This window comes from Prionailurus viverrinus, chromosome E1, assembly GCF_022837055.1.
Source record: "Prionailurus viverrinus isolate Anna chromosome E1, UM_Priviv_1.0, whole genome shotgun sequence".
In the NCBI taxonomy this organism is placed as follows: domain Eukaryota; kingdom Metazoa; phylum Chordata; class Mammalia; order Carnivora; family Felidae; genus Prionailurus; species Prionailurus viverrinus.
This window is the reverse complement of record NC_062574.1, coordinates 49,530,292-49,547,601: the sequence shown is the minus strand read 5'-3', so window position 1 is coordinate 49,547,601 and position 17,310 is coordinate 49,530,292. Positions and strand designations below refer to the sequence as shown.

General features: G+C 62.0%; 1 protein-coding gene and 1 long non-coding RNA gene across 2 annotated transcripts; one reads left to right on the top strand and one right to left on the bottom strand.

Annotated features, from left to right (window-relative positions):
* The first annotated feature begins 1,167 nt into the window (after positions 1-1,167).
* On the top strand, positions 1,168-4,560 carry SOCS3 (suppressor of cytokine signaling 3). The gene is made up of 2 exons (XM_047833708.1): positions 1,168-1,449; positions 2,098-4,560. Exon 2 carries the CDS (start codon positions 2,192-2,194, stop codon positions 2,867-2,869), a length of 678 nt encoding a protein of 225 aa, XP_047689664.1. The 5' UTR covers positions 1,168-1,449; positions 2,098-2,191; the 3' UTR covers positions 2,870-4,560.
* Positions 4,561-10,247: 5,687 nt separating this feature from the next.
* Positions 10,248-15,806, bottom strand: LOC125152040 (uncharacterized). Its single transcript, XR_007147033.1, has 2 exons — positions 15,253-15,806; positions 10,248-14,041 (listed from the first exon to the last, which is right to left on the bottom strand). It is a non-coding gene; the product is annotated as an uncharacterized LOC125152040 (long non-coding RNA).
* Positions 15,807-17,310: the final 1,504 nt, after the last annotated feature.

Below are 17,310 nucleotides of genomic sequence, written 5' to 3'. Positions count from 1 at the left end.
TGAACTCCTGAAAACTGTTTTCTGGAAACCCTCCCCTACTGGACTTTTATTCCCAGCTCTAATTCCAGACTGCGATGAGACTTCTCCTCGGTACCCCGGAAGGTGCCTCGCCCTGGCTCCTGAGCCAGCACCCCCTCCATACACACACACACACACACACACACACACACACACACACACACACACAGCCCGCCCCCTCCGGTTTCCTTGCAGCTCCAAACTCCACTCCCGCTACGAGACCCCAGCGCGCCCTCTAGCGGACACCGGCGCGGGGTGGGGCCATTGCTCGCCCCGGGGCCCGTCCCGCCGAGGGAGAGCACCTGGCAGGGCCCACACCGCACCCCGAAAGTTGGGAGACCCAGATGTGTGAAAGCGGTTCTTGTTTGTTTGTGTCTGGTTTTCTGGTGGCGGGAGGCGGCGCTCATGTCAGCGTCGGCAGGGAACCTGGCAGTGGGCCCAGGGACTGAGGCCCGACAGCTGCCACGCAGGCTGCGTCCCCTCCATCCCCGGGGCTCCGGGCTTCTCCTCCGGGACGTGCCCGCACGTCCCCCCGCCCCCACACCTCCCCACTTCAGCTCCCAGGTGCGGCCCCAGTTTCGCCGCCCGCCTTTGGGGTGTCCCCAGTCCCCTCGCGGCCGGCCCGGGCCTCCTGGGGCCGCGATCGGGACCTCGGGCGGGCCCGGGTGGGGGCGAGGGGGGTGTCCCCGCGAGGTCTGAGAAAAGGGGAAGGGGAGCCGGGAGCCTCTCCCGCTCGGCCTCCTGGAACTGCCCGCGCTCCCGGAGCGGGGGCCCCCGCCTCTGCCAGAAACCTGCCTTCTTAGAAGGGAGGGGGAAAGTGTGAATGAGAAGTTGGGGGCGGAGCGCGCGCGGAGGGTGGGGGGAGGGGCCGCTGCCAGGAACGCGCCGCCGGGGCTGGCGCCGCGCCCGCCGGCCGCCCGGGCCGCCTCGCGCCGCGCTTTGTCTGTGCGCGCGTCTCGGCCGGTCCCGGCCCCGCTCGCGGCCCGCCCTCGGCCGCCCGCGGCCCCTCCTTCGCCCTCCGCGCAGCCTTTCATTGCTGCGAGTAGTGACTAAACATTACAAGAAGGCCGGCCGCGCAGTTCCAGGAATCGGGGGGCGGGGCGCGGCGGCCGCGTATATACCCGCGAGCGCGGCCTCGGCGGCGGCTCCGACTCGCACTCCCGCGCCGCCGCCGCCGCCAGCGCCGCCACTCCGGCCCAGCTCCCGCCGCGGCCCCTCGCCTCGTCCCTGCCGGCCGGCCCGGGGACGCGCAGGGGGCAGGGCGGGCGCCCCAGCGAAGCCCGGGAGACGCGCGCGCGGGGCCCTCGGTGGACTCCACGGCCGCCAACATCTGGGCGCAGCGCGGGCCACCGCTGGTCGCCGCGCGGCCGCCTCGCCTTGGGGACCGTAGGAGGCGCAGCCCCGAGGCCGGAGACTTCGTTTCGGGACCAGGTAGGAAGGAGGGGCGCTGCGTGGAGCGGGGCGGGAGGTTGGCGGGGCGGGGTGGTGGGGGGGTGGGTGGTGGTGGTGGTGGCGACTCGCTAGTCCCGGGAGCTTTTTCCCGGTTTCCCCTCCCCTTCCCGGGTCATTCCCGGCAGGGAGGGGACGAGGTAGGGGGCAGAGCGGATGGAAGCCGGAGATCCCAGGTTCCCGGAAGACCCAGGCTGGGCCCTCGGGCTTCTCAAGCCCCCTCCCTCCCCCCCCGTGCCTCGGATTTCTCTCTCCGTCCCCGCCGCTCGGGGCCACCGGACTGAGCGGCGCCCAGAGCGTCCCGGGGGCCCTTCTCCCGCTCCCCACCCCGGCCATGCTCCCGGAGACCCAACTTCCGCGCCCGAGTTTCCCCACTCGGCGTTCTCCGGCGCGTGCCGGGGAAGGGGGCTGCCTGGGGCCACCCCGCGGGCGGGGGCGGGGGCTGGGCGGGCTCCGCGGGGTGCCTGGGCGCGGGGGGGGGGAGGGTGGGGTGGGTGGGAGAAGGGCTCAGGCGGGGGCCTCGGGGGCAGGGGTGCCCGGGGCCGCCGGGAGGAGGCTGGGGGGCCGGGGCGGGCCGGGCGCGCCGGACGGTTCCGGGCACTCACGCGGCGCGCCCCTTCCTCCCCGCAGCCCCCCGGGATGCGGTAGCGGCCGCTGTGCGGAGGCCGCCGAGCAGCTGCAGCCGCCGCCGCCGCCGCGCAGATCCACGCTGGCTCCGTGCGCCATGGTCACCCACAGCAAGTTTCCCGCCGCCGGGATGAGCCGCCCCCTGGACACCAGCCTGCGCCTCAAGACCTTCAGCTCCAAGAGCGAGTACCAGCTGGTGGTGAACGCAGTGCGCAAGCTGCAGGAGAGCGGCTTCTACTGGAGCGCCGTGACGGGCGGCGAGGCGAACCTGCTGCTGAGCGCCGAGCCCGCCGGCACCTTCCTCATCCGCGACAGCTCGGACCAGCGCCACTTCTTCACGCTCAGCGTCAAGACCCAGTCGGGGACCAAGAACCTGCGCATCCAGTGCGAGGGGGGCAGCTTTTCGCTGCAGAGCGACCCCCGGAGCACGCAGCCGGTGCCCCGCTTCGACTGCGTGCTCAAGCTGGTGCACCACTACATGCCGCCCCCCGGCGCCCCCGCCTTGCCCCCTCCACCCGCCGAACCCTCCTCCGAGGTGCCGGAGCAGCCGCCGGCCCAGCCGCTGGCGGGGAGTCCCCCCAGGAGAGCCTATTACATCTACTCCGGGGGCGAGAAGATCCCTCTGGTGTTGAGCCGGCCCCTCTCCTCGAACGTGGCCACTCTCCAACATCTCTGTCGGAAGACCGTCAACGGCCACCTGGACTCCTATGAGAAAGTCACCCAGCTGCCTGGGCCCATTCGGGAATTCCTGGACCAGTACGATGCCCCTCTTTAAAGCGCAAAGGGCAGGGGTCGGGGCGAGGAGCCTGGGTCCCCTCTCCCCCGTGGCACAGGACACAAGCACAAGAATCCAGCCGTGAGAGTCCTGCAGCTCTGGGGGGAGCCAGGGGGGGGTGGACAGGCCCCTCCCTTCCGCCTCCCCCCCCCCCTGCAGAATGGGGCCGGCGGGACCTGGAATGTGTCTGAGGGAAGGGGGGGCGGCCACCTGAGCGCCCCGCCCCCACGCCAGCGTCTCCGGAGGAGCCCGCTGGCCCCGTAGGGACAGCGACGAGGACAGCAGTGGTCTCTTCTCCTCCTCCTCTCCGCTTCCTCAACTCCCCCTGCATTTCCAAACAGGGGACACTGCAGGAGCGTTGAACTAGTGAGAACTGCCGGGGAGTCTTCAAACTTTCCAACGGAACTTGTTTGCTCTTTGATTTGGTTTAAAATGTAGCTTTAAACCTGAACAGGTCTCCGGCCTGGAAGAGGGTGGAGGAGAGGGCGCCCCCAGGGGCCTCAGGGCTGCAGGCTGGCCTCGGAAATGGCTCCTCCCACCGCCCGCCCCAGGTGAGGAGGGCGGCTGCATGCTCCTCCCCCCGCCCCGGCTCTGGGGGTTAAGGTCAAGGGGTGACCTGAAGGGGGCTGTTCTGTCTCCCTCTCTGGGACAGCCACCAGGAACACAGGTCCCAGAGTCCATCGGGTGCCCGAGAGCCCTGGGCCCTTCCCTCGTTTTAAGGGGGGAGTGGCCTGCGGGGGGGGGGGGGGAGGCATGGGCTGGTCAGTTGTTCTGTACCCGGGGGTTGGGAGGAGGGTGGAAAAGATAGCCATCTTTGATCCCAGATCTCCGACACCAAGACGAGGGGTTCTACTTTGGGCCTCCTGTCTGGCTGGGAGATTTGCCTTAAATGCTCCCTGTCCCATGGATAGGGACTGGCACACAAGAAGCCACACACTCAGCCTATCCAGGCAGAGGCCAAGGGATCCTCGGAGGGCAAGCTGCTGGCCACTCAGCGTGGGGGGGGGGGGGGGGCGGGGAGCGGCAGGCGGAGACGGAGGGGGGCGGGATCTCCCGCCTTCCAGCCGAGTCCTGGAAGAAGGCGAGCCCAGTTGGTATTGGCCAGTCCCAGGTGCCTCAGGGTGCCTGGGCTTCGGCAGAGCTGAGCCACCAGGTCCCACAGACCCCCCACCCCCCACCAGGCCCTGCACAGCCCTCACCTGGGGGTGGGGTGGGGGGAGGGCACAGGCAGGAAGTCATTGAGAGACTGGGGCCCCTGCCACCCCAGCTGCCAGCTGCTCCCTCTCTGCAATAGCACTGATCAGTGAAAACTTAACAGGAATGTAGCAGCGATGGAATTATCTGGAACTGTTCTTTTTGGGGAAAACTAAAACACAAAAGTTTTCTGTGTCAGGTATGGGGCTGGATGGGGCAGCTGTGTGTTGGGGTGTTTTGTTTTTTTTTTTTTTTCCTGTTATTTTGTTTTTGTTTTTTAATAATGTTTACAATCTGCCTCAATCACTCTGTCTTTTATAAAGATTCCACCTCCAGTCCTCTCCCTTCCCCCACCCAGGCCTTCGAGGCTGTTAGGAGATGCTTGAAGAACTCAACAAAATACCAACCCAACTCAAACTTTGCACATATTTATATTTATATTCAAAAAAGAAACATTTCAGTAATTTATAATAAAGAGCACTATTTTTTAATGAAAACCGACTGGAGCCTTTTCCCCGCCCCTGCTCTGGCTTGCTCTCTCTCTCACCCACACCCACGCGGCGTCCGAGGGGAGGGGAGGGGAGGGGAGGGGAGAGAGAGCCGCTGGGGTGCGCGCTCTGCCCCCTTGCTTCCCCGGGCGCTCCTCGCTCGCTCTGGAATCATCTTCACGTCACTGACAAGCTAAGGCAGCCACCTAGACTGTACCGAGAGTGGTAATTCCTGCTAGTCTGATTCAGATCTGACCAGAATATGCAAAGCAAGTTCGAAGGAAGAACTTCAAAGGGTTTGCAGGGAGTAAACTGAGCTGTGGTCAAAGCTTTTAGAGGCTCCAGGCTATTAGAAGCGCTCTCCTCCTTGGCTGGGAGGTGTTCCGAGAAAGCCCAGACTCCCGGGGTCACCGGGGGTCCTGGCGGTGACCCGCGACCTCAGCACAGCCAGGTTCATGGGAGGTGGGGGGAGGGGTGGGCCCTCCACTCCTGGGAGATCCGGGGCCTGCGAGGGCGCACCCACACGTGCCTCCCAATGACAGTACCCGTCTATTTGCCTATTTTTAGTCACTCCCACCCTCTGGGTACTTAGAGGCTATCTGGGTTAACCCTCCCAGTCCCACAGCGCAGGTGTTATCACCCCTGTATTCTCAGACACAACCGCGGGTTCCATGGGAGCTGGGGGCTTGCGCTGGTCACTTCTGAGGCCCAGAACAGGGCTCAGTCAATATTTGTTGACTGAGTGGGGCAGTCACTCGGGTTCACGGAGGTTAAGCAACGTGCCCAAGGACACACCACTTGGGAATGTGGGAAAGACACAGGCTTGGAAGCGTGAACTCTCTCCGCCTCCCGAAGCACTAAGAGTGTGCCCAGGGCTGCCCCTCAGTGCATCTCCCTGCAAAGCCAAGCCGTGAGGATCCTGGCTCTGGGGTGTCAGCATTAGGGTTGGCCCCCTCCCCGGGCCCTCTATAAGCTGCTCCGGGAATCAGCGTTCAAAAGGCAACTGAGAGTAAATAAACAAAGTCATTTTTCTTTCCCATCTCCTAGACTTTTGGGGGAAAATAATGTAATAAAGTGACAAGAAAGGGCCAGGCTTGAGACTCCTGAGTGGACAGAGCATGTAGGAACCTGTCCAGAGAGACCACTGTTTCCCAGAACAGAGAATGCAGACCCAGGTAAGGTCACCTTCCCAGAGCACGAGGTCAGGCGAGGGGACCCAGTGAGGCCTGGCTCATCCCAGGAGGAGGGGAGCCTGGGAAACTCCTGGCAGGCTCTTCCCTGTTCAGGCGCTGTTTTGCCAGGGTGTCCAGTGTTGACGGGGGCACTAACCCAAGGGCTTGATCTTCTCTGGCCCAAGGGGAAGCTCCTCTCTCCGCCCTCCTTGGGAGGTTGAACTCAGAGGCAGGAAGCCCCCCCCCCACCCTTTTCCTTTGATGCCCCCTCCCCCCACATCGTTCCTCCCACACTTTTTTCTGTCTCCCCATTATCAGACCACAGACTGGACCAACCTTCTGCTTTTGCAGACAAGCGAACTGAGTCCCAGAGAAAGAAAGCAATTTACTTAAACATTTGTTTTAATCTGTATTTATTTTTGAGAGACAGAGACAGAGACAGAGCGTGAGCAGGGGAAGAACAGAGAGAGGAAGACACAGAATCCAGAGCAGGCTCCAGGCTCTGAGCTGTCAGCACAGAGCCCAACTCGGGGCTGGAACCCATGAACCGTGAGATCATGACCTGAGCCCAAGTAGGCCGCTTAACCCACTGAGCCACCCAGGCGCCCCTGGAAAGCAATTTACTTAAATTCACACAGCAAATGAGTGGCAACAGAATCTCTCCCATCATTCAGCTCCCCAGCGCCCCTTCCTGTTTTCCCTCCTCCTCCTCCCCTCTGTTGCATAAATCTTTCTGTACTTCACAGTCCTTTTGGGGACAGACCCCCCACCCCACACACCCAGGACTTAAGGAGTGGGGGTGGGGGGCTCTGTCCTGACTGCCAGAGGAGGACTCCGCCTGGTTCCCAGATTTGCTAAGAAGCTTGAGCAGACACCCATGCCTCAGTGAGGTTAAGACGTGCAGAGCTGGGGGTCCCTGGCCAACAGAAAGGGGAAAGGTTGCTGCCTCCAGGCCCTGTGCCCTATTACGGCTGCTTCGGGCGTTGTAAGAATCCACCCCCCAAGAGGCCCTATCCTCTCTCCGGTGGTGCTGTTTTTTTTTTTTTTTTGGGCAGTCCTCCGGATGAGCCAGAGCCAGGAATGGGAAATCTAAGGCCTGCTCTGGGGGGAGGGAGCGAGGGAGGCCACAGACAGGGGAGCTGGAGCATAAGCCTGCACGTTGGGTCCTAGTCTAAGGAACGAGGAAGGAGGCTTGGGAGGGGGCACCGCCGGGGTACCAGGCAGAGAGACGGGGCGGGGGGGGGGGGGGGTGGTGGGAGTCACCGAGGGAGTCTGAGCAGAGACAGAAGTCTGCGGGGTGGGGGTCGACGTGCCCAGGGGCGGATCGGGAAGACCCAGGCCGAGGCTGGGAAGAGCCGGGCCCCGGGCGCACCTTCCAGCGCCGCGTCCCGCCCCCTCCCGTGCGGGCGGGCGCGCGCGTCGCTCCCAGGCCGGCCTCTGCCAGGAAGAGTCACTTCCCGGACGCCGCGGGAGCCCTGGCGGAGCTATGCGAAGAATGTCCGCGCTCAGCCCGGCGGGTGGCACCTCCCGGGCCCGCGCCGCCGCCGCCGCCGCCGCCGCGCCCAGCCGAGCTCGCGCGCGGTGGGCAGGCCACGCCCCCGCCACGCCCCCGCCCCGCGGAGCGCGGTCGCCGTGACAACGGGATTACGGGCGCGCAGCGCTGTTTATTCTCAGCCGAGTGCCAGGAAATTCGACGGGGAGGCTGCCAGGCGCACCTCCCTGGGGTGGGGGGCGGGAGGGGGAGGAGAGAGGGTGGACCGGCGCGCCCGGGGCTCCTGCGGGAGGCAAGGAGTCCTTCGTCACTGGGGGGAGGGGGGGGATCACTGACCCCTCCGAGGGGAGCTGCTCAGAAGGCACTGGCTTCCCCCCCCCCACCTCGGCCAAGTTCTCTCCGACCAGGGGAGCCGAATCTCCCCTTCTGGCTGGCGAGTGCCCTCCCTCCGCCCCCCAACGCACACTCTTTCTGTCCAGGGATCCCGTCCTTGGAGCCCCCCAGCCTCTGCCCCGGTCCCTCACTCACTCATTCATTCTTTCAGTCCCCAAGTATCTGTTGAACACATCCTGTGTGTCCGGGGACTGAGCGTAGAACAGGACAAGGCCCTGATTGTCCTGCTCTCCAGAGACTTAGTGGGAGTGACAGACAACGAGCTAGTAAATATGTACATAAATGTAGCCAGCTACTAGTAGTGCAAAGATGCATCTTCCAGTCACATTTCCAGTAGGTGGCACATCCCCCGTCCTGTTTCTCCCTCTGGTAGGGTGACCAGCTAGTCCTGGTTTGCCCAGCACGGTTCCAGTTCAGCTCTGAAAAAGTCCAGCAAACCAGGCCAATTGATCACCCTACCCTCGGGTCGGAACACGCCCATTTCAGAGATGGGGAAACTGAGGCCTGAAACACAAGGGCAGCTCTTCCAGGGTCACGGGGTCAGGTAGAGAGCGCAAGAGCCAGAGGCCCTCCGGCTGAGAATCCCGAGAATCCCGGGGCTCTTGCAGCCAAACACTCTTCACACACACCTCCCCCAAAAGTGCGGAAGCGCCCGCGGCCAGCCCCCCAGGGAGCAGACGAAATTGCTAGCTCCCAGATTCCAACCCCAGCTCTTCTCAATCAGAAGGCCTCAGGGGAGTCCCGGAATCTGAATCCTCAACATCTCCCCAGGTGACTCTCTGACCACTTTCGTTGCTGCCTTCCGGGAAGACAAGCCCCGATCCTCCTCTCTTCCGGGGACAGGGAATTTCCTTCTTGAACCTTGACTAAGCCGATCTGGGAAATCAGCAGGGAGGGAAAGCCTGGGTTCACGGCCCGCGCCCCGGCAAGCGCAGGCAAGTGCAGCCCTTCCCTCTCCTGGGCTCCAGCTCCCAGCCCTGGGCCTGAGAACAGGGGGCCGGCCCCACAGGGAAAGAGTACGGTGTTCCTCCCCCCCACCCCCCCACCCCACCCAGGGCTGAGCCCTCCCAGCTGTACTGTGCTGGGAACAGGCCAGGCATTTGTGAAATCCTTGGGTGAGCCTGACCCACTGTCATGAGGACGGCCTGTGGAAGCTGGTGCAGGGAGGGGGATGGGGGGCTGTTCCCAGAAGCGGGGAGAACTCTGGACTTCCCACTCCTGAGTGTTCTGCATTACAGCACAGCCTTAAGCAACAGCAGCGGCCTGGAAGGCTGCATGGCAGTCAATCAGCAGCGGCTACAGGCCGTCTTCTGAAGCTAGGGTTCTGGATGCTAAAACTTCACGTAATCCTCGTGAAACCGTCACTGCTGCCATTCATTGCAATCATCAGGCCCAGCCTTAGGAGAAGGCTTGAAAAGCTAGACTTAGAGAAAAAGATAACAACCAGGAGACTAGCTTTTTGGCACATTACACAAGAAAATGTATTTCCTCTGTTTCGCCTCCCTCCCCCCCAAATCTCCAATCTTCCTTTCCTATAGAAAACCTTATCTGGTATTTGCAATGTGCGGATGTTGCAAGGTAAAGGCATGAAATGTAAAAGCTGGTCCTCCAGGAGGTCACTGTGCCTCACAACCGCAGGGGCGCTGTTCACAATATGATCTTTGTGGATGGTGTCCCCTGAAGTTGTGTGATGGGGGGGCTGCGGTGTTTCTGAAGGTTAGGGTACCCTTGCCTTAACAACACTCCAGGTGATCCCGGTGCAGGTAGGAACCCCCTTCGGGGCACCATGACCGATGCTGGAGATCAGTGCTAAGAAGCATTCAGACATCAAGAGGCTTACAGTCTGAAAGGGGAACCAGAGGTGAAAACCAAGAAGTATCCTAAAAAGGAATGGGTGTAAAAATAAAGTGTTATACAGCAGACAGCTGGCAGCCCTAGGAGGAAATGACCTACAGTGGTTTCCCAGAAGAGGTGACACTCGTGAGCTAAGGCAAAACAGCAGGTGTTCCCCGGGCAGGCAGGCGTGGGACAGAGGGGCATTCTAATGACCTGAAACAGGGAAATGGCCCGGAAAAGGGAAAAAAACTTTTGGGAACTTCAAGAGGTTTGGCATGTCCCCATCGGGCACATCCACACCAGATTCATCTTCTAAAAATACTGCTTTTATTACGCACGCACACACACACACACACACACACACATGCACGCACGCACGCACGCACACACGGTCCATGGTTCATCCCAGTAGGATCCACATTGGTTCATTGGTCATTTTCTTCTAAATGGAATGGAAGGCCTAGCCTGGTAAGCCCCCCACACCCTGCACCCCACACTGGCACACACTTCCTTCCCTTTTGGTGGTCTCCTCATCTGCCTACCCCACACTCCCCCCCCCCCACCTGTGAGCCCGTGTCGTGTCGTGTTGGGGTTATCCGGCCCTATGCCCGGTCTGCCCCGAGCTGTCAGCACAGAGCCGGGCGAGGGGTTCAGACTCACAAACCGTGAGATCGTGACCTGAGCCGAAATCAAGAGTCGGATGCTCAACCCACGGAGCCACCCAGGTGCCCCAAAAGAAGAAATGTCTTTAAATAACGAGGTTTCAGAAGTCGTTACGATAGTAAGTCACCCACAACTTTTACTTTGGGACGCAAACAGGCATCTTTTATTTTCAGCACCTGATGTTTGCATAAGTGGCATTTCTGCTCTTCTCGATGCGCCCTAATAACGTGATATCCTTCCACGTTCCCTCCGCGCCTCGGATGCAAGTGAGGCAGGTAAAGTGACATCTGTTGCATTTTCCAGATGAGCAAATTGAGGTGTGGAGGGGATTCAGACCTGCCTCAGATGACACAGATAACTGGTGATAGAAGCAGCCTCCCTTAGGACATCGATCACTGGGCTTCAGGTCCAGTGCCCTTGCCACGACTGCTAGCATCTGCGTGCGAGAACCCCCACCGTCCAGGACCTCCATCTAGCAGCGGCTGCGAAGGCTCCCCAGGGGACTCAAATGGCAGCTGAGTCCACACTGGCCAGCTCAGCCCTGGGACAAGGTCCTGAGACCTTGGGTGGTTGCTAGGAGCATGAGACACATCCCCCATCTCCCAGCAGGAGGGAGCCTCGATGGGGGTGCCCAATGCACACAGAACTCCCAAGGAAATTCCAGCAAGACGTCCGGCCCACCCAACGTGCGGGATTTTGCTCGAAGCCTCAGAGAACCCCAATATTGCCCTGAACTCTGGTTTCCGGAAGCTGGGGAAAGAGATGAGATGGCCTCTATGTAACTTTTTCTGTTCCGGAATCCCGTGAAAAGGAGGCTGGAGGGAGAGGAAACCAGCGCTGGGAAGGGGCAATTCTTCCCTGTGCTCTTCAGTGCTCCTTGGCTCCCGGAGAAAGTGGGCGAGGGGGTCTGGCCGGAAGGCTACCCAGAAGACACTTGGAGACCCACGGGCCTTGCCCGGTGGGGGGCGGGGCAGTCAGTGGCTGTGGCATGTTTCCCTACACCCTGGGGCTTCCCCGCTGGACTCCTCAGGCCATCACTCCGGGGTTTGGCCAGGAACTCAGCGAGGACCCTGACCAGGCTATGGCCAGAGCCCTGGAGTGGAGGGAGGAGCCCAGGAGAAAAGCCCGGCCCGCCCGCAGGCGTGCTGCCAGACCTCTCCCGTCTAAGAGAAGGAGCTGAGAAGGTCAGCCAAGGGGCCCAGCTGCAGCGAGAGACCTTGTGCCCACAGCAGGCCGAGGACTGAGTGGGTCAGTCTCGAGCGCCGAAGGGGAGGGGCTTCAACCCAGGCAGAGTCCACAAGCCCTGGGGTCACCCGGCTGGGCTCTGTGGGCGGGAGGAGAGACATCTGGACAGGAGCCAACGGAAAGGGCCAGTAGAGGCTGCAGACCCCCCAGGGGACAGGTGGGGAAGGTGGCACACACACGCGGCTCCCTCCGTCTGCAAATGCAGCACATGGTACCACCCCTCTGTTGTGCACTGTGCAATTCTCTTTCCATGGGCTGATGCCTGACAGCAAGTCGTCACCCCAGTCCTGGTCCCCCCGAGACAGCTAACCGGGAGGCGACTGACCAGGACTCCGGGCGGAATTGCTGGCGGGGGTCTGAGCTCTCCTCTGGGAGGAGAGAGCCGCTGGCCTGGCCCAGGATCCAAAGGTGTCCTCAGCCTTCGAGAAGGCAGGATTCAAGCAACTGAATCAGCCTGCCCAGGACGTGGGCGGAGCTCTGCTCCTCGGTCTCAAGGGCCCTTCTGGCTAGTCTCTGGAGGGTTTTGTGGGGAACAGACCAGGACCGCATGAGAATGTTGTTGGCCTTGGCCTCCCCGTGGCCTGTGGAGTGAGAATAAGACAGGTTCGCGGTCCCACGGCGCTCTCCTTGGACAAAGAGTACTCCCATCAGCGTCTTTTATTCATTTCACAAACACCTTCAAGTTTCCAGTGCGCCGAGCTCTGGTCTAAGCACTTGAACTATATGAACATTTAATTCTCCAGGAACTCTCATGGCTTAGGCCCTATTATTGTCCCCCGTTTTCCCGTGGAGGGAACGGCCAAATAGGGGGTGCCGTGACTTGTCCCAAATCACGCAGCTCGCCAGGAACAGAGCTGGGGTCCCTGACCAGGGCCAGCACCTGCCGACGCCACTGAGGCACTGGATACTGGCATGGGAGCTGCCCCACCCCCCACTCCCGGACTGGTAGAGGGCAGAGCGCTGGCTGTCGGGCAGGGAAGCTGGGTGTGTGCCCCCTTCACTGCTTCCTGGAAAACGACCTTGGGCCAGCACCTAATGGCCTTGCCTGGGTTCCTCATCTCTCTGTGGGGGATCTCAACAAAGCCTGCTCTGGGAGTCCTAAGGTTGATATAGGACCAAGTCAAAGCTTTATTATTACTAGCAGGGGCTCCCTGGGACCAGCAAGATCTCGAACGCCTCCCGTTCGCCCAACATCCAGCCCCACACACTCCTGCTCGCAGGGCCACCGGTTCCGTGGTGGTTTCCTGTCCCCGCAGAGAGGAAGACATGGAGGGAGCACTTCTTCCCGTCTCCTCCTTGGTCTCTTCCAGCTTTTGCTTTGTGCCCCTGCTCTGTTTCCTTCTTGTTTTCCTCAGCTGCCCTCTGTTTGACATTCGGTGGTTGTCCAACTTTCCTGGTCGCCATATCAAAGGACCACGCACTGGGAGGTTTAAAACAACACTTACGGACTTCCTTGCGGTTCTGGAGGTCACAAGTCCAAAATCAAGGTGTCCATGGGACTGCACTCCCTCTGAAGTCTCCGGGGGTGGCGGGGGGGGGGGGGATTCTTCCTTGCGCTTCTCAGCTTCGGTGGCCGCCAGCAGGTCCTTGCCAATCCTTGGCCGGCGGATGCGTCACTCCAGTCCCTGCCTCTGTCTTCACGCGGCCTTCTTCTCTGTGTGTCTGTGTCCAACTCTCTTCTTATAAGGACACCAGCCATTGGATTGGGGCCCAAACTCATCCAGTATGACCTCATCATAACTAATTACATCTGCAAAGACCCGATTTCCGAATTAGGTCACATGCACGAGGTCCACGTGGACATGAATTTTGGAGACGCCACTCAAGCCAGTTCTGGGGGGTTGGTTCTGCAGGATCTCAGATCAAGAACGTTTTTTTCTTTCCTTGAATCTTTCAGGAAGAGCCTGAGAAATGTGTCCTTCTCTGCTCTTGGGCATAGGGAGAAGCGGAATGTCCCTTTAGGCTCTGTTAAGGACACCTTGAGCAAAGGACAGCCTGGAAAGGCACCCAGGGATAGAGCCCAGTGGTTGGCCTGGCCAAGGGCTGCACGGCCAAGGGCAACGTCTCTCAGGGAGGGAGCATGCATCTGGAGCCTGCCTGGCAAGGCCGAGTCCCCCACAGACATTGCCTCATTTAGCTGCAGAGATGTTCCTGCATTTCTCTGGTGAAGAGCTCCGTCTCGGCGACCTCAGATGACCCCTCACACAAGAAAGAGCATCCTCTAGAAAGCTTATTCCGAGCCTCCATGGGCAAGAGACGGAGGGGGGTAGAGCCACAGGGCCGGGCGTGGGAAGTCTGGCCAGCACCACAGTTCCTTGGCAATGTTACCCAGGGAAAAGTCAGGGGATGCCCGGCAGCCAGCTCTTTGCAAAGCCCGGGGTTCCTGACAGCGAGGGGGACACGGGCACACAGCAGCCTCCGTCCCTCGGATGTCCCTGTTGAATCCCAACCACCAGGCTGGGGCAGCTGGGGACGGGACGTGGGCTTTCCTCTGCATTTTTGCCACCGTCAGAGAGGAGGCGGGACGGGGGAAGCCTCCAGGTGCTCCCTGAGAGCTGAAGGCCAGGTCCTCCACCAGGGCCCCAGCCTGTTCTCTCCGCCCACGCGCCCTTCACCCGCAGCTAAGGACTCCGGGCCGACCTCTGGCTCTGCCAGGCTCTCTGGAGTACCCAGGGCTGACTTCTAGAACCTGGGGAAGGAAAGAGGGAGGATGCCAAGAAGGCACGAGGCTGTGCTCCTACCTGAACCACAGGAAGGGGACCGCCCTGCCTCAGCGCACCCACAGCTGCTCTCCCAGGGACAGGAAGTCAGCCGAGTGCCGAGCAAGCTGCTGGGGGGGGGGGGGGGGGAAGGGGGGGAGGGGCTCAGGCACCTGGGCGGTCAGCTGGGCCATCTGCCCTCCTGGGCTGCGCTGGTTCCCACACCCCAGAGGCCAGACAGAGTAGGGATTAGGAGCCTAAATTTTCAGGGCGCCTGGGTGGCTCAGTCTGTTGAGCGTCCGACTTCGGCTCAGGACGTGAGCTCACGGTTTGTGAGTTTGAGCCCCGCGTCGGGCTCTGTGCTGATGGCTCAGAGCCTGGAGCCTGCTTGGGATTCTGGGTCTCCCTCTCTCTCTCTGCCCCTCCCCCACTCTCGCTCTGTCTCTTTCTCAAATAAATAAGTAAATAAACATTTTTTAAAAATTTAAATAAAAACAAAAACAAGAAGCCTAAATTTTCATCCCAATTCACTTTGCCTCCTCCCAGCTAGGAGACCCGGGCGCGTCAATAAACCTGCTTCCCGTCTGTACAATGGGGATATTAACGTTCCCCGCTTCCTTCGGTCGTTGTGATAGCTCAGTAAGTGAACACCCACATTGCTTAGTACACAGGGAGTGCTCTCTCAACACCGGGTGCTCTGATGCTCCGGACCAGGGGCCGAGCCCCTGGACAGACTTGATTTCTTACAAATAATCCAGACCTGCTTAGGGGAGAGACGGTGACCTTGCAGGCAGCCCCACCTGGTCTGCTGAGTCTCCCTGGGACCCCAGTGACACCCTGCCTCCACTTGTTACGCTGGGTGAGCTCTCCCTCCGCCAGGGCCCCTCTCTGGCTGGTCTGCCCAACCACAGGACAATCAGGCTTTCGGCCAGGCAGTTACAGTAAGTCAGGCCCGCCCTTCCTCACATGGGGTACCCACCAAGCCTGGGGCCAGAGCCTCTGGCTTCCCATAGAGGAGGGGAAGGGGGTGGGGGATGGAGAGGCCCTTCCTTGCCAGGTGCACTGTTAACCCCCACCCCCAGAACATGCTGCTGGTCTTTCCCAGTGATTTCCAGGGGCTGCCTTGTCCTGGCAACCACCAGGCCCAAGCTGCAAAGGGCAGCTGAAACAGCAAATGATGTTCAGAAAGAGGCTGACTCACTCCAGCCAGGCTGCGCCCTCCGTGAATACTGTTGGACCTCAGCCTGGGATTCCCGCAGGTTCGGACAACCAGTTGGACCATCCTCTTGTAGGAGGCACGTTCCAAGGTAACCCTGAGGGGGAGGGAGGAGAGGAAAGGGCCCTGGCAAGGGTGCTGATGCACCCGCAGCTCCAGTTCCAGGCCGAGGGGGACAGGACAGGGACACGGGAAGGCCTCGCTGATCCCAGGCCTGACTGAGGAGGCAGGGGGCGGGGAGGACAGAGGACCCCATTTATAGAGCAAGGGCACATTACATGATTATTCTATTTTAATCGTAACAACCCTGTAATGTAGATAGGAGTAATCGCTGCTTAACAGATGAGGAAACTGAGGCTGGGAGCCCGCGAGAGGAGGCTGGGTGAGGGGTGGCGCCTGCTAGAACAGGAAGGGACGCGCGCACAGAGCTCCGCCAGGGCTACCTGACCCCAGGGCTGCATCTGACGGCGAGGCGCGCCTTTCGCAGGCCTGGCGGGAGGAGGGCGCAGACCCGGGTGGGGGGTGTCCCCGGAGACCGGCCCTGCCGCCCCTCCCCTTCCCTAACCCCCCCTCCCGCGCTCCCCCTGCCCTGCTCCCCGCCCCCCGCCGGCCCCCAGGTCCGCGCCCACGGCAACCCCTCCTCCAGGCGCAGTGTGCAGGGGGAGGGACCGCACGGGCGCTCAGCCCGCGCTGCCGCCCGCCGCGCATTCCTCCGCCCTTCCATCAGCGCGGCCGGCCCCCGACGGGCTTCCCCGCAGGCTGTGAGGTCAGCGCCCCACCCCGCCGCCGCGGGGCCGGCCCCCTCCCTCCCTCCCCGGACGCAGGTCCCCGCGCGGGGATCCCGGCCCCCTCCCCGGTCTGCGCCCTCCGCCCACGCCCCTGCCCCACCTCCCCGGGCCCCGCGTCTGGGATCCTGGCCCTGCCCCACCTCCCCCGGTCCCGGCGCCTGCGCCCCGCCACGCGCCCCTGCCCCACCCGGATGTCCGCGCCCGGGATCCCGGCCTGCGCCCCTCCCCGGGTCCCCGCCGTCCCCCAGGTCCCCGCGTCCCGGCGCGTCCCGGAGCTGGGCGGCCCCTCGCGCCCTCCGGCCGCTGCCCGCTGCCCGCGGGCCTCCGGGCCGAGCCCTATTTCGGGCGCTGGCGCTGCGGGCCCAGGCAGCCCTGCCCGGAAGGAAGGCTATTCTGGGCCGGGCCAGCCGAGCAGCTGTGGCCCCAGGGCTTCCCGGCAGGGTGCGCGCCCGGGACAGAGGGCACGCTAGGGCAGGGCTCTCCTCCCTCCCCACCTTCCTCCCAGGCCGCGCCCAGCTCCCTCCCCTTTTTGGCCAGACCCGGGTCCTCTCCTAGGCCAGGAACATTCTCTGGTGCCAGGTCACCGACAGAGTGTCCAGGGCCTGTGGCCACGGGCACCCTCTTCCAGCGCCCCATGCTGCTGCCGCCACCACCTAGGCCTCTCCGGTCTCTGCGCCCACCTCTCGGTCGGGGTGATCTTCCTAGCACCCTGTGCTTGTACGGCATGGCCTGTGTCCCCATGTGTCCCATTTGCCTGCCCTTCTTGGCCGTAGCCCCTCACCCACGAGTCCATGTGGTTCAGCGTCAAACCCCCAGTGCCCAATACGGGATGGATCCCCCCCAAATGGTCATTAAATGAAAGTTCTTACAGGGTCGCGTTTGGTGTCACGGTCAGGACGCCGGCCTCCAGTCCCTTGGGGGTCTTCTCACATTTTGCCCAGCAAAACCTTCTGATGACCACCTAGCTGCCCCCTGGGCCCCTTCCCCCACCAGAGGGAGTGGCCATTTCCACCGGTGGCCTTGGCTTGGTGGTCGAAGCCTCAGGCATCTGCACATGTGACCCGGGTCCCTTTGGGCTCCCTCTGACCTTAGGACCAATTGCTAGATTCCTCAGGGCCACGCTCTTCCCTCTGGGATAAAAACCAGGATAAAAATCTCTGTGGTCTATCCCACGTCATGGTCACAAGGAGACAAAGTATATGTAACCATCAGAACGCAAGCCACTGCGTCATCCACCCCAAATCCCTCTCTCCTG